Source organism: Dromiciops gliroides, chromosome 4 (genome assembly GCF_019393635.1).
Source record: "Dromiciops gliroides isolate mDroGli1 chromosome 4, mDroGli1.pri, whole genome shotgun sequence".
NCBI classification, from domain to species: domain Eukaryota; kingdom Metazoa; phylum Chordata; class Mammalia; order Microbiotheria; family Microbiotheriidae; genus Dromiciops; species Dromiciops gliroides.
The window spans coordinates 390,899,766-390,916,165 of NC_057864.1; the positions used below are offsets into that span (position 1 = coordinate 390,899,766).

The 16,400-nt window shown below is 37.9% G+C and overlaps 1 protein-coding gene across 2 annotated transcripts in view; it reads left to right on the top strand.

Annotated features, from left to right (window-relative positions):
- Positions 1-15,401, top strand: part of PLEKHG1 (pleckstrin homology and RhoGEF domain containing G1) — a 287,649-nt gene extending 272,248 nt beyond the window's left edge. For both annotated transcript variants that reach the window (XM_044003412.1, XM_044003411.1), the window contains 2 exons: positions 934-2,614; positions 11,049-15,401. In XM_044003412.1, the coding sequence (XP_043859347.1) occupies positions 934-2,614; positions 11,049-12,142 (2,775 nt within the window). In that variant the 3' untranslated portion in view covers positions 12,143-15,401. The remainder of the gene's footprint in view (positions 1-933; positions 2,615-11,048) is intronic.
- Positions 15,402-16,400: the final 999 nt, after the last annotated feature.

Genomic DNA, 16,400 nt, shown 5'->3' on the forward strand with positions numbered 1-16,400 from the left:
TTCAGACCAATAAGCTCCTTATTAAAATACTTGATTTACTACCTTAAAGTAACTTCCTAAGTGAATCAGTCTTAATATATATGTTACACATTGGATTCCCATGAAGGGAGGCTCCTTGGTAACAAAAGACCATTTTGTTTTCTTTATTACTCATAGCCTAATACCAGTAAGGGTTTCTAGTCTACTAAACATTGAAATATCTGTGATATTTGAAAATTTCTTTTAAAAGTTTCATTAGGGGGCAGCTAGGTGGCGCAGTGGATAAAGCACTGCCTTGGATTCAGGAGGACCTGAGTTCAAATATGGCCTCAGACACTTGACACTTACTAGCTGTTCGACCCTGGGCAAGTCACTTAACCCTCATTGCCCCACAAAAACAAAAACAAAAGAAAACAAAAAAGTTTCATTAGATTGACTGTGGATTATTATGTCACCCAACAAAGGGTGATTTGCCAACTCAGATCTTTAAGAAGCTCCTAATTAGATTGGTGGCAGAAGATGTTTAAGGCACCTTATGTAGGGTAATTATTGGGGTTTGCCCAAACTTAACTAGAAATTGAATTTCAGCTTCATATCCTTAGTAGAACATAAGTATTAAATCCTTTCATGCCCATGTACTCGCTTGCTGATATTTAACCAGCACACATCTGGAACATTTGAAGTATCTAAGTAACATAAATGCTTAGTTGAATTTTGCTGTTCTATAGGCTATTTTAAATGTTTTCAGTTCAACTAAAAGCAATACATAGTGCTTACTGCTTGCAGGGGATACAGAGTACTATGAAGGATGCAAAGAAATACAAGCCAGTCCCTGAGCTCAATGAGCTCAATACAATCCATTGAGAAGACTGAGTATAAATAACATTTTTTGAACTGCATTTTGTTTTTCCCCTGTTACTTTCATTCAGTTGTTGTATTTCAAACCTTTTACAGATTTCCAATGATGAAGAAGGCTCTTCATCGCTAATAACAGACCTTCCACGTTCTACATCAGCTGGAAATCCCCCAACACAGCGGACCTCTCAGCAAAACAATCCAGTCATTTTGAATGTCCTGGGAGGTGGTGGTGCTGGTGTGAGGAACATCTGGACTGACCACCAGATCAGGCAAGCCCTATTTCCCAGTAGACGCTCAACTCAAGAGAATGAGGAGGATGAAGATGATTACCATATGTTTTTGCCATCATTATCTTCATCTGATTTGCATTCCACCAGGCTTTGTGAGGAGAGTAATGGCTCAAGTCGACCCTGTAGTTGGCATTTGGGACAGATGCAATCCAGAGATCCAGGGATCACCAGTACTGGCCACAGGATTGTCAGGCGGGCCAGCAGTGCTGGTGAAAGCAATACTTGTCTACCAGAAGCACGCAATAGAGACAGTGAAAATGGTCAGCATGCTTCACGGAGGGACATAGAGAGAGGTTCTAGAACAGAAAGTGATGGGAAGGCTTACTTTGATACAGAGTTGACCCTTCCTGACATAGACCATGTCTATGATAATATAAGTTATGAAGATTTAAAGCGGATGGGTTTTACCAAAAGGGATGCACCTCAATATATTCCCCAGAGATCAAACATGGATTCTGTGCAAGGGGTACGTCATCAAAGTAGCCCAGACTTATTAGCCTTCCCCCAGAAGCAAGAAGGTCAAGATAATGTCACTATGCCTGAAAAGAGAGATGGCACCCTATCCAGTAGAGATGCCTCCAACTTAAGCTCACATGAGCCCAGCATCACTGAGGAAAATATATATGACACTATACAGCTCCCAGATCCACCAATACTAGATTTTAAATGCAACTATCTGAAATGTGCAAAGCGGAGCAGCTTTTTAGGACTGGAGACAGACTTTGCCTGTTGTGACAGTTTGCGACCATTTGTTTCTGAAGAGAGCCTCCAGTTCAGTGAAGATGAAACACCTTACCGTCATGGTCCCTTGGAGAATGATTACTTAAGTTTACTGTACAGTTCTTCTAACTCCGATTCACTATCTCACAAGTCTGTAGCCGATAAACTGTCAGAAGAAGTAGATGAAATTTGGAATGACTTGGAAAACTACATTAAGAAAAATGAAGAGAAAACAAGGGACCGCCTCCTTGCCGCCTTTCCTGTTAGTAAAGATGATGTCCAAGAAAGGTTGCATGTTGGAAGCACACCTGAACTCAGTAAAGATGTAGACTATGCAATATCTACTCTCTCCCTGCCAGAAAACCCTGTTTTCCTTAAGCCTGTAAAAAATAAAGCTATGAGATTAAGCAGGCCCAACCTCCCTTTTGAAGAAGAAACACTTTACAAAGAAAGCTCTTTGATGAATCTTAATAGACTTTCTCTAGCCAGTGAAATGCCTTCTATAGAAAGCCCTTGTGAATCAATTAATAGCAGTTTTTCCCATGCAGACCCTGAGGGTGCTGACCTAAGAATGAACAGTGCAGATAAAACAAAAAGCAGAGTTTTTCTAATGGCGAGACAATACAGTCAGAAGATTAAGAGGACTAATCAGCTTTTAAAAGTGAAAGGTCCAGAGGGGGAACAAACAACCAGTCAGCCACATAAGTCAAGACACAAAGATCTTGCTGCCATATTGGAAGAGAAGAAGCAAGGAGGGCCTGCCATTGGTATGTTAAATATATTTCCTTTTTTCCCTTAAAAGTAAGATGTATGTTTAAATGAATTTGAATTTCAAAAAGGTGTCTGTGTGACCCAAAAAAGATGGCGCATCTAGGGTCATGGTCTCTTATTGTTGAGTACTTTGATTTCATAGGCAGTGGTGCCCAGCGGCTGGAGAAATCATGGTTTCTACCTGTCTCCATAAACCACTGACTCAGTGGAGTGGAATCCAAATTATAGCAAGATTTAGGCTGATAAGATTATCATCTACATATATCTAATGATTTAAGAATTTATCATTGAAAGTGTAACTCAGTAATACAGTTGTCATATCAAGAGAAATGAAAAGAAAACTAGAGACCACCTCATTGCAACATCTTCTGTCAGTCAAGATTCCCTCTCTGAATGAATATGAAGTATGAGAAATACAAATAAATTAAGGATTTGATTCCTTAGTCTTTTCTTTGGGGGTCTGTGAGTTTAGAGGATTCTTATAGCTGTGAAGATTTAGGAAAGGAGTATAGTGGTGGGAGTGTATCTTGAACCAAAATGCTTGGTTACCTTAATAAAGACTAAAAATAAGATTAAGTATCTTTTCTCAGATCTTCCCAATTGTTCCAACTCATCTTCTCTTCCTCATTTGTTTTGTCTAATGCTTAACTTAAAAAACAATAAGAATGTAACTGAACTGGTTCTCTGATCTTCTGCTCCCCATCACATGCCTTTTTTGGCAAAGATGGTCCCAGGGACTTGAGTGATTCTCTCATTAGAGAACTACCTATCTTTTCCCTCCCTTATATATACTGTCAAGAAAATACAATTCTTCCTGCCTCCTCTCTCATAGCAGTGAAGATGGGTTACTACAGGGCAGTATATTGGATGTTGGCAGACAAGACTTCTGTATTGGGTGTTTTTGCTTAATTGTTTTTCTTTGTCACATGTGCAAGGAAGTACTCAATCTTGACGTGGGTGGACATGTCTGTGATATGAAGGATACAAAGCCTAAGACATCAATAAAACATTTTAATTGTCTTTAATAAAACTTTTCCATGAGACTTCTTGTGAGGTGGGGTGAGCCTGAACTAGGACACCATGTACACTTTTTTTTTTTTTTGGCAAAGCTGGTGCCAGAGACTTGAGTGATTCTCTTATTAGAGAACTAACTACCTATGTTTTTATTAAGGTTTTTTTAAGGTCAAAACTTCACAGGAACTCCTCAGACCATAATTTAGTGGTAGTGCATCTGTTTAAATAAAGGATGGGCTGTTTTTCAGTACCGTAGGATTTCTGAGAAGGAATTGTCATGATCTCAAATAAAAAATGTCAGTGTTCAGATACGGTGTCTAATTTAGAATATTCAAGACAAGCTTCCCTGGCAAGCTGCTTCTTAGTGACCTAGTAGATTTGATTGTATCCGTCCTATCGATGTTCCTCCTTGGAGATTCCTTTCTGTTTGTCTCTTTTGAGAGAGGAGCCGGGGAGAGAATGGGAGTTGATGAATCACTCCATTAGCTGTTAGAAAGTATTTAGGTCTCCTCCGAGGCCTGCTGGTTTTTTACCACTAGACATGAGGAAAAATTTCCTTGGTAGTTAAGATTATAAGAACCCTGAAGGAACTGTAATGGAAGAATGTTATTGAATCATCTTGTTAGGGATTCCTAAAGGAAGCGTGACAGAATGGAAGAGAGAATTAAAGTAATAGTCCGAATACCTGGGTTCAGGTGCCACTTATTAGCTGTGTGACCTTTGGCAAGTCACTCAACCACTCCGAGCCTCAGAGTAGCCCCGGTAAATTAGGGACGTTAAGAATATCAATACGTCGGACAGCTAGGTGGTACAGTGGATAAAGCACCAGCCCTGGATTCAGGAGGAACTGAGTTCAAATTCGGCCTCAGACACTTGATAATTACTAGCTGTGTGACCTTGGGCAAGTCACTTAACCCTCATTGCCCTGCAAAAAACAAAAACAAAAAGAATATCAATACATCACCCACCTACCTCAAATGAGACAATACATGTGGAAAGACTTTGTGACTTGAGAAGTGCAATATTCATAGAAGGTGGTATAATGGGGGGGGGGGGTGTGCCTCAGGGCAATGAGAGTTAAGTGATTTGCCCAGGGTCACACAGCTAGTAAGTGTCAAGTGACAGAGGCTGGATTTGAACTCAGGTCCTACTGAATCCAGGGTTGGTGCTTTATCCACTGTGCCACCTAGCTTCCCCCGGTGGTATAATTTTTTTTAAAGAAATTGCTTGTCATAGATAGTGCAGCCTCTGAACCTTTTATCTCAGAGACCGGATGAACTCTCAGAGGATTGTCTTACCAGATGAGTCTGTACCTACCTACTTAGCTATATCTGGTTCCTCTTTTCCAAATCTAATGGTAATAGAAAATCATTTACACACAGAAGAAATAACTGAGTTCTGTACACAGATCTAGGTGATAAATGGTGATTAAAAAGACAGCTGTTCCAGAGTGATATCGGGGCAGCTAGGTGGCACAGTGGATAGAGCACCAGCCTTGGAGGTAGGAGGACCTGAGTTCAAATCCGGCCTCAGACACTCAATAATTACTAGCTGTGTGACCCTGGGCAAGTCACTTAACCCCAATTGTCTCACCAAAAAAAGAAAAGAAAACCAGAGTGATATAGCCATTAACTTTGGGCAGGTGGCAGAGAATTGTACTACCTGAGCATCCCAGAATAATAGAAAAGGTAATGTTTCCTCCTCTGAGATAGTATGAATGGTATCTAACAGTAGAAGTAGATTGACAAAAAAATAGTGACATCCTGTGCCTGCCTAACTCTCTGAGTAGGAAGTACCTATTAAAACTGTGAGTTGTCTATCCTGAAGGATTAAGAAACTAAACCATTAGCACCATAGTGGCCACTTATGAATTTCTCCAGTACACCCTTTTAATATTAATTTAGTGATTCTTTTTCCTCTCAGTGTCTTCTTTGGGGATTCTGTAGGATCTTTTTGCCAGATTTGTGTCTGTGTCCATTTTGACATGGTGGGCTACTACCGACGTTCTGCCCAACAAAGAGAAGACGTCTCCAAAATCTTCCTGATAGCTCTGTGTTTTCCATTGCTGCCTGATATGGGCACGTCCCTAGGGCCTTCCATCTCTTGGACCTGACGACCTAAATCCTTGCCGCCACCTCCGTCTGGGTGAATGAAGAGAGCTTCCTGTGCCCACTAGGGTTTCAACCAGTTGACGTGATGAATCCTTTTCTCTTTCTTGTTTATCTGGGCACAGGAACTCGTAACCGACTGGACCGATTCTCCAGACTACTTCGTATGGGCCTTGCCACTTTGCCCGGAGCTTGCTCTCGCTGTTGTGCGGAAGGAGGAGCACGCTATCCCCCGGCTGAAACTCTCGAACATCTTTATTGAATGCCTAGCCTGGGTCTATAGGGCCTGGGTCAGGTTTTCGCCTAAAAGTCACCCAAGCAGGTCCATTCACTCCCATATCTTTAGAATATATTTGTAACATGCTGGCAGCCTTCTAACGCTCAGGCCTCCTGAGATCCTTAGAGGCAAAAGATCCCTTTGAATTATTACTCCTATGATAGTTCATGTGGGGGAAAAACCCTGTGTAAGGGGAAGGAATCTTCTCATTGTGAAAAGCCAAGCCTTATCCTAGATCTCTTTCTAAATTTAATTAGACATTTAAAAAAAAAAAGTTGACTCTAATTATTTTGCTTCAGTCATCTCATCTCCTGTCTTTATACCTGTTTTAGCAAGGTTGACATGAAATTCTTCTCCAAAAGCCCAAGAATTTTTATCAGTAAAGAAAAAAGAAATACCCACAATAATCTGATCATTATTCCTGTTATTTTAGTGATAATGTGTATCTGATATATATGAATCTGTATATACATATTAATTCCTCATTATGTCTCAGTCAATAAGATATCAAAACTCCTAGAAGTAGGAGGAACCCCAATCAGCATATTGATATCCTAGCTTTTTGCAAAGGAGACAGTTTGGCCATCTCTCTGAGATATCTCTATCTTTCTGTAACCTGTCTCTCATGTAGGGTGACAATGGGTCTATTTTTAGTTTCTCAACAGATCTGGTTGGGAAAACAAATTCTTATGCTATATTTTCTACTTGGTGGGGCACCTTATTCCCAAACTCAAAATTGTACATAAAGACAACTCTTAGTTTTTTATAACTAAGTTCTCATAACTTATAACAGATGAAAGGAACTTTATGCAACTGTACAATCAATCTCCTTGATAATTTATCTGTGAGGTGTGGTTTTTTTTTACCATAAACTGACTTCCCTCTGTTCTTCCATGCAACACTTTTCTAGGTGGTTGTTTTTTTGTTGTTGTTGTCATTAAATGGCACAGACTGAGGAAATTCAAATTAATTTTAATATTGACCTCAGAAAAAGGGGAAGTGTATTTGATGTTCCTCCTGAAAACACCTGAACAATCAGTTGGTGTTTCTTCAGCAAAGGGCTTTACACAAGGATTCTGTGAAGTAGGTGCTATTATTATCCTTATTTTCCAAATAAGGAAATGAGAGGAGTTAAATGACTTTCCCAAGACCACTTAGCTAATAAGTGCCTGAGGGAGGATTTGAATTCACCATGGTTTCTTGACTCTAAGTCAAATATTGTGAGAGATAGAAATATAGGGCATCTCAAAAGTCTCACCTAGTAAATCTTTAAACTTCAATACCTTGGGGATTTGGTGGAATGAAAAGTAAAATAATGAGAATTAAAATAGCTGATAATCAGGGCAGCTAGGTGGCGCAGTGGATAGAGCACCGGCCCTGGAGTACCTGAGTTCAAATCTGGCCTCAGACACTTAACACTTACTAGCTGTGTGACCCTGGGCAAGTCAACCTCAATTGCCTCACCAAAAAAAAAAAAAAATAGCCGATAATCTCCTAGTTTCCAAATATGTTCTAAAAGGCCAAAGAGTCAAATAAAGACTAACTTATAGCATCATCAAAAAGTAGTGATGGAATATCATCTTAAAGCTCATTGAGCCCACCCCCTTTATTTTTATATATAAGGAAACTGAGCCCCAGAAACAAGAAAGGACACGTCCATAGCTGACTCCCTTGTATGTTACCGGAATCACTAATCAATGAATAGAACCCATTTGTCACTTGAACAAAAATAATGTGGAAATCATAGAATGAGTTTGAAAGGCTCTTTGATGTCAAATCCCATCCTCTCATTTTATACATGAGGAAATTATGGCCCAGGCAAGTGAAATGACTTGGGCCAGTTCACATAATGATGTGGTGGTAGAGCTAGGAACATCTGAATCCAGGACTCTTGACTGTCAGTCTAATGTTCTTTCCACTCTGTTAGGCTGTACGTTTCCATGCTTTTAAAATCTTAATAAAAACAACAACTTTTGTTAACAGTATAATAATTATCTTAAGCTATGTGATTTTAAGCAATTTTTTTTTACTTAATTTGTTTCACTTTAATGTTTAAATGAACTTTTGTTAACTGTATAATACTTCTAAATTGACATTGTGATTTCTTCAGTCTGGATATTTCTCCCATTGACACAGATTAGAATCCATCCATTATGAGTTGTTAGTAATATGAATGTTTCATCAAATACTGAGTATTTACAAAGATGTATATTTAGAATGGAGTAGTTGCAGTCAGAGAAGCTTCATGACAAATGGATTGGTAGGATATGGGTATGCAAAGAGGAGTGGGTAAGATATTTTTGACTCGGAGAAGCAGTATATCTAATAATGCCCTCCAAATCTAAATTTAATGAATTCTGCTATTACCCACAGTTCAGGCTGACTTCTTCTCTTAACGTTTGATAATCTAGAATTGACTTTTCTTGCAAGTATTTATGTTAACATTTTCTCAGTGGAACTGTTCAATATTAACTTTTCAATATCTCCTCACTGCCTATTTTTCCTTTGAAAGTATAGTATTATGGGACTCCTCAGATTCTTTCTGAAAATAATTAATCACTGTACCGTGCTTTGGGAAGGTCCAGATTGTCTCTCCTAAAAGTCAACCTCTATCAAATATTAGTTGCTATTGTCATGAAGAGATTTGGTTTCCCTGGGTTGTTTCACAAGGTTGGTGAAACACTATCACTTTCAGGTTGAATAATATGGACTTTGGGACAGCTGTGTGGCCTTTGTCTCTTAAATGCACTGCCAAATTTGCACTTTTTATTTTGTCTTTCAGGGAATAAAATGATGTGAGGTGGTATTGTTTTTTCTTTTGACAAAGGGTACTTAGACACAACATCTCATTCTTACCATGAAATTTGGGCTAGAGAAAGAAAGGGTTGGGAAATTGAACTGCTAAAGTCAAAATCAAGCCAGGGTTATTTATACCAAAGAAAAGCACCTAAGAGGAAAAGAAAAATGTCTATTAAGGGCATAAAAGAACAATGACCAACTATATCCTGTCTTCTTAGGAGCAGAGCAGGAAGACAGAGAAACATGTGATTCTTACATGCTTCTTAAGTCTACGGAAAAATGGTACTTTCACCAATTCTAGGACATAGTTGCCTCATCTATAAAATGAGGAAATTACACTAACTCATTCTCTAAGGTCTCTTTCAGCTTAAAATCTTAAATGTACTTTGATAGCTGTCTGCATACGGTTTTATTTAGTCTACTTAGAAATTATTACGCTTAGAAGTGGAGCAAGCAAAAGGAGTGGATTAAGTGCCAAAATTTCATTGGACGGAACTAGAGCACCTCTCAAGAACAGTACTAAGTGGCCAAACTAATAATAATATTAAGAACAACAATTGATTTAGTACAAGAACAGTTCACTTTTTAAAGCTGCTTGGAGTAGATAGAAGTGACATTGAATAGCTAAGGGGAGTGAATGACCTATTTCCTTGAATGACTCCAGATCATGAGAGTCTAATATTAATGCATCATTTTTAGGCAACAAAGCAGGGAACTTCTTTTTTTTTTTAAACTTATTTTATTTCCAATCATGGATGGAATATTACTGTGCTTTAAGAAATGATGAACTCCGTGATCTTAGAAGGAATGGAAAGACTACATGAAATAATGAAGAGTAAAGTGAGCAGAATTAAGGGAACTTCTTAAGTGGTAGAAAAATGTTTGGGACAGATTTGAGAAGTAAAAATGGGGTAATGATAATAATAATTAGCAATTATATAGCAGCTGGGTGACTGGGTGGTACAGTAGATAGAAGCCTGGAGTCAGGAAAACCTGAGTTCAAATTTAGCCTTAGATGCTCACTTGCTGTGCAACCCTGGGCAACCTGCTTAGCCCTATTTGCCTCAGTTTCTTCATCTGTAAAATAAGCTGAAGGGGGGCAGTTAGGTAGCATAGTGAATAAAGCACCAGCCCTGGATTTGGGAGGACCTGAGTTCAAATCCGACCTCAAACACTTGACACTTACTAGCTGTGTGACCCTGGGTAAGTCACTTAACCCTCATTGCCCCACCCCCCTCCCAAAATTGAGCTGAAGAAGGCAATGGCAAACCACTCCAGTATCTCTGCCAAGAAAAACCTGGAAAGGGGTCACAAAGAGTTGGACATGACTGAAAGTGACTAAACGTCAATTTACATAGCATTTTAATGGTCCCAAACCACTTTAAAAATACTATCTCATACAGTCTTCGCAACAACCCTGGAATATAGGTGCCATTACGTCCCCATTTTACAGATCAGGGAACAGAGGCAGACAGAGGTTAAGTGACTTGTCCAGGATCACACAGCTAAGTATATGAGGTAGGCTTTGAACACAGGTCTTCCTAAATGTAGTGCTCTATCTACTATGCTACTAGCTCTCTGGGTGTTAGAACAGTTGTAGTGAATCTCTGGGTATCATTGTTCCATAGCCATCAAAAATCATCAATAACTAAATGTAGTAGGGGCAGCTAGGTGGCGCAGTGAATAAAAAACTGGCCCTGGATTCAGGAGGATCTGAGTTCAAATCCAGCCTCAGATACTTGACACTTACTAGCTGTGTGACCCTGGGCAAGTCACTTAACCCTCATTGCCCACCCCCAAAAAATAACTAAATGTAGCCCTTGGGCTACAAGTTTTAGTTACTTCTGTTTTAATAAATACCTCGATTTTCTATTGGTTAGTGTTTGTGTGTGTGTATGTGTGGTGTCTCATTTCAGCATGCTATCACTATTTCAAACTTGTGAGAATAATTAGAAATTTTTATTGACTATGGCAGATACCTACAGATATGCCCTGGGTGTCAGACACCCAAGACTTATAAAATATAAAGTGATCCTTAGATGGAATGATTTCCTAGAATTAGAAGAAGAAATAGTTTATTCTATATTGGTACCTGCTTAATGTTTCCTCATCCTCAGCCTTAACCTAAATACTATATTTAGTGCTCATATGAAATACTATTGATTTTTATCTTAGAAGGGTATTGAAATCATCCTATTGATATTTGATCATCTAAATACTTTTATCTTCTAGGTGCCAGAATTGCTGAATATTCCCAACTCTATGATCAGATTGTATTCAGAGGGACACCCCTTAAAACAAAGAAGGATGGCTGGGCCAGTCCTGGAGAATCCCCAATCCTCCGTTCTTCATCACCACCACCTCTATCTCTTTCCCATTCTCAGCTTGACAATGAGTGCCCTCAAGCAGAAGACTGGCTTTTACACTCTACGTACAGTAATGGAGAATTAGCAGATTTCCGTGCCTGGTCTCATGAAGATACCAAGTCAAGATACTCCTCTTCAGAGATAAATGCCAAAAGTACTCCACGGCAGTTGCCAACAGCTTGTTCCGTGCCTTCACTTCAAACATCTACCCCCCTGCAAGTTCCTGCACAAAGACGGAGTGTTGTAATAAACCAGCCTAATAAAGACAATTTACGTCACATCCATGTTTATAATTCTTTGGGCAGGAAAGGAACAAGTACTAAATCCCAGTCATATAGCTGGTCCCAATCCAGTTCTTCAATTGTGCTAAACAAATTAGTGGACTCTATCAGCTACCCAAATGACATGGGAAAGAAACAGCAGCCCTCTTCACACAGAAGCTCAAGGTGTGATAGTCAACAGGATTTGTTACGAGGTACTGCTGTCTCAGGTCAGCAAGGTACTGAAAAATGCTCTGATGTGACTCTCCAAGATTCACAGAAGGTTCTGGTAGTGAATAAAAATTTACCATTAAATGCCCAGATAGCCACACAGAACTATTTTTCCAATTTCAAAGAGGTAGAAGGAGATGAAGATGATTATGTAGAGATAAAATCAGAAGAGGATGAATCAGACCTAGAGATGGCCCAGAATCATACCCGGAAATCTGACCCAAAGATTCAGGATGATGAGCTGCCTGATGATCACCCTAGCAACATCACCTCTTATTCTTTAAGCAGCCCTTGTGCTTCTTCCACAAAACCAGCCAACAACAAACTTAACCTTTCACCTTACCTAACATATGGCGACTCTGACAAACTGAATGACTACCTGTGGAGTAATTCCTCACCCAATCAGCAGAACATTGTCCAGGCTCTAAGGGAAAAATTTCAATGTCTCAGCTCAAGCAGTTTTGCCTGAAGTACTTCATAGCTTTTGACTGTACTGTCTTTTTACAATACACATGTACTATAAATACTAATGACATGTTTCAATGTAGTGTTCACACAGCAATATGAAACTGTAGATGTATTAAGATATGGCACATTATGTTGAAAAGATTGACACAGACAGGACTAGTAGCAAATATTAACATCTAGTGGTATATTTTATGAGGATGGTTGATTTCTCCTAAGTCAATTTTACTTAAACATCCTTAGCTTATTCTTATTATTTTCCATTTTCACCTCACAGTTTGGTCTTTTTGATGGTCTGACCACTTTCTTCCATATCTTAACAGTACTGTCCAGACTTTAAGAAATTTAGCCCTTCTGTGCAACAATATGTGGAATTGGGTGGCAGTTATTATCACAGGAAGCAGAGCAAGCACCATTAAAGATTTTAAAAGGATGTTAGGTTAAGAGTCAAGACCTTCAAGGATAACATAATCTAAAGGATATCTAGGTCAATTTGATATCTGCCGTAAATTATCATCACTATTACATTTCTCAATGCTTGACAAGACTTTCTATTGAAATAGCCTTTTTTAGGGGGTAGTGTAATGTGTTGTTGTCCACTTTTTGGTTTCTGCCAGGAGCTCAGATAAGTTGCTAATTAGTATGTAAAAAATTATATCACCACAAGGAATTAGATGGCCCAGGACCAAAACATTAGAAGGAAAAAGAAAATCTACTCTGGGATTTTTACATAGGTAGATTCTTTCACAATCACCACTTCTGCTATTTGAAAACAAGGCCTTGAGAATATGATCGATATTCACATTGCTGATTTTATGATTACTTAAATATACTCATTCCTTCATTGGCCTGAAGGAAAATCCAACTCTGTCAAAATTCAGATTGGATTAGGTATTTGAGATGACATGATATTAGGAATAGTTTATTTTCCATTAGCGTAAGTTGAATAAAAATTGTTTTCTTAAACATGTTGAAGTACATTTCACGTGCAAAAAATAGATTACTTATTCTTACATATAACCAAGGCATTTTTAAAACTTGCCTCCTCTTCCCCAAAGATTTCTATTTCAGAGGTCATTCTCCTAGATGCATCCTCATGAATATGGGACTTGACTGAAAACATTTCTCAGGAGTTACTAGTGACTTGGGAATGCCACTTGATTTTCTTTTCATGTAGTATGTGTTTGTGTCTATACACATACAAATCTATGTTAAAGATATTTACAAAGAGAAACACGTTACAAAATTCTCTTTGCCACTTTTGCCAACTGACATCTTAACCTTGCATTGCTCTTACTCTATCTAAAAAGCAATGTACCATAGTACTGTATAAAGACACCAAATACATGAGACCTCATAAGGCCTGTTTTCACCGTTTATTTGGGAAACTTTTTTAAATTGGTAAATGTGGTAGATTTGTTTAATTTTTATTTGAAGAGATCCTACTTAATCACAAGATTCAATGAATGAAATATGAAATCAAAAGAACTTATGCAGAAACAAGATGGATTTTCAAAATTTGGACTTCAAAGTCTTGTCTGAAGCAGTTATAGATGTTTACTTCCTCTGCACCCCTACCCCCACCCCACCAACTACATTTTTCCATTTGGACAGGCAAATATAATTGTGTGTGATATTTAGGGTCATCTATGCTGTCTTCATTAAAATGAGTGAAACTAAAACAAAGTACAAAATCAAGGTGGCATCTTACTTGTAATTCCTTTTCTGTGTTGAATCCAATGCCTTGTTTCCTTAAATGCAAAAGATACCATGTGATTTGCTTTATTAGTGATGAATGAATTGGGACACTTTTAAAAACAACAACATACTTCACTCTTCAAATCAAGTCTGCTCTTTTTCTTCACCCAAAATGTTCGGGGGGTGGGGGTATTGATGTGATACTGGACCCTCCACTCTCTTGATAACTTTAAAAAATGCAGTATCCTGAGTTTCGGGATCAAGTTGTTTCTGGAGGTTTGGGGGAGAAGAGCCACAAATATCTCATACTTCTTGACTTCATAGAAGTCTTAAAAACAGCATACTCATTCAGTGCCCTTGGGTAACAAAAAGCTACTTGAATATTAATATGTCTGGAATGTAGTTGACTCCATTTTTTTGTGATTGACAGGAATTGAATTCTTGAAAATAATGAACTGATCATTTTTCATTTTATAAAAATGATTCCTCAAATTAATGCCGCTTTGCTAATTGCATGCTTTTGGTGTCTACTATTGAAAATATAAGACTCCCCCCCCACCACACCCTACAAATGACAGCTTTAAAATAGCTCCCTTTATTGTATAAAGTGTATATGTACATATCATTGTATTTACATGTTTAGGCAAAGCTGTATTTTATGTCTTCAAATGAATTCTTTTTATTAGGGTGCAGATTTTGAGGACTGTGTATATACCCGTATTATGAATTTGATGCTACAAGTCATCAGTTCTATGCTTTAACTTAGTCTTAAAATGGCCAGGAATATGTTGTATAGCTGTATAATCTCCCAAAAAACCAAAAGTTCTGTGCATTTTAGAAATATGATTTTCTGTCTTATTCAATCCCTGTATTGGATACTCAACTTAAAAAAATTCATTTTTTCACTTATTAGAATACTACCTATGGAAATTGTCTCTAGTAAAACAGTTTAAAATAGTGTATATAAGATAATGAACCCTAGCAATGCCCATTATTTAATAAAGTTTGTAAAGTATAAAGTAAATTATAGTGTGAATCAATGTGTATTAACTAAAAAATTCAGATTTTCCCTTTTAACTGCCCTTAACTACAAGAGTCAATAACTTCACATCTCATGAATTGACTAATAGAAAATTTGATGAGGGTCAGAATAGATTACAGGTTTTCCAGTGGGTCAGTTCATGTCATTTTCTATATAATTGGAATGAAATATGTTGAGTTGTTTGGGGAGTGGGGTCCAGTGGGTGGCTGAATTAGCCTAGAAACAACACTAGTTACTCATCCCCCCCCCCAAAATGAAGCAACTTTGAACTATCTGATTATTGATTTTTTTTTTCAAATGTGCAAAACAATGTCCAGGGCCAATTAGTGTCATATTGATTGCAATCTTAATTTTATCTGATGTTCACTGAGAAGAGAAACAGGATTGTCAAAATGTTACATTAAGAGTAACGGAATATGTAGCTTAAAGTCAATTCCATTCTCGAATATAAATTTATCCAGATTATACTTAAAGTACATGTTCCTTAACTGTGTGTGTGTGTCGGGGGGGGGGGGGGGGGGATTGGGGTGGAGGATAGTACCTTTCTGAAGACTTTTTAAAGGTGAATTTTAAACTTGACCATCAGTCCACCAGATAGATGTTCCCTCGTGCCATTCAACGCTAAGGCAAAAACCGGTTCTGGTTGCCTCTAGTAATATGTTTAACTTATAGAAACTGGTGACAGAAAAATCAAGTGTCCTGCATGAAGAATGTGAATCAACTAAAGCCTCACAGAGGAAAGAAAATGTGAATAATTTTAAAAGTTAGTTTGCAATGAGCCATGAATACAGGTGATACAACCAGGTATTAAGTAACATGTTTATTTTTAGTATAATAGAGGCAAGAAAGTTACAAAGAATCTGGTCCAGAAAGATTCTTACATTGTAAAGAGTATAAATTTATAAGACATTGCCTAGAGCGCGCTCCAATTCACTGCATTATTTATGGTTCCAGATATGAGTAAGAGCAGTTGCACTCATCTCCACCAGCCAGAAAGGTCCAGGACAGAAGTAACTTCCTCAACATTTCTGCTAGTTTGTATATATATATATATATATATATATATATATATATATATATATATATTTTACATTTTAGCCTTGTCAAATCTTGTCCTATGGATAAGACTTAGAGCTTCTTGTTGCACTTTTTTTTCATGACTTATTTTGTTTAAAAATAAAGTATGTACTCTTAAACCTTGCTCTTTGTATTTTTTGCTTTTCTTCCGAACTAAATTTAAATACATATGTAAACCCTAAGGGAAAATGTAATTTATGCTGTATCAAGAATTTGCAAACCATGGTTATGACAAATGTCTAAAAACTTGTAATGCAATAAAGAAATGTTAGAGTTTTATGAGTTTATACAGTGAAAATTAAGGGATGAAACAGATTGGACCTGTGACTTCATTCGAATAAGAAAATTTTGGAAATACAAATAAGCACCTTTTCTGCAACTTACAGTTGCCTTGCCCAAGGTCCCATAGCCAGTATTTGTCAGAGGTAGCCAGGCAACCCAGGTC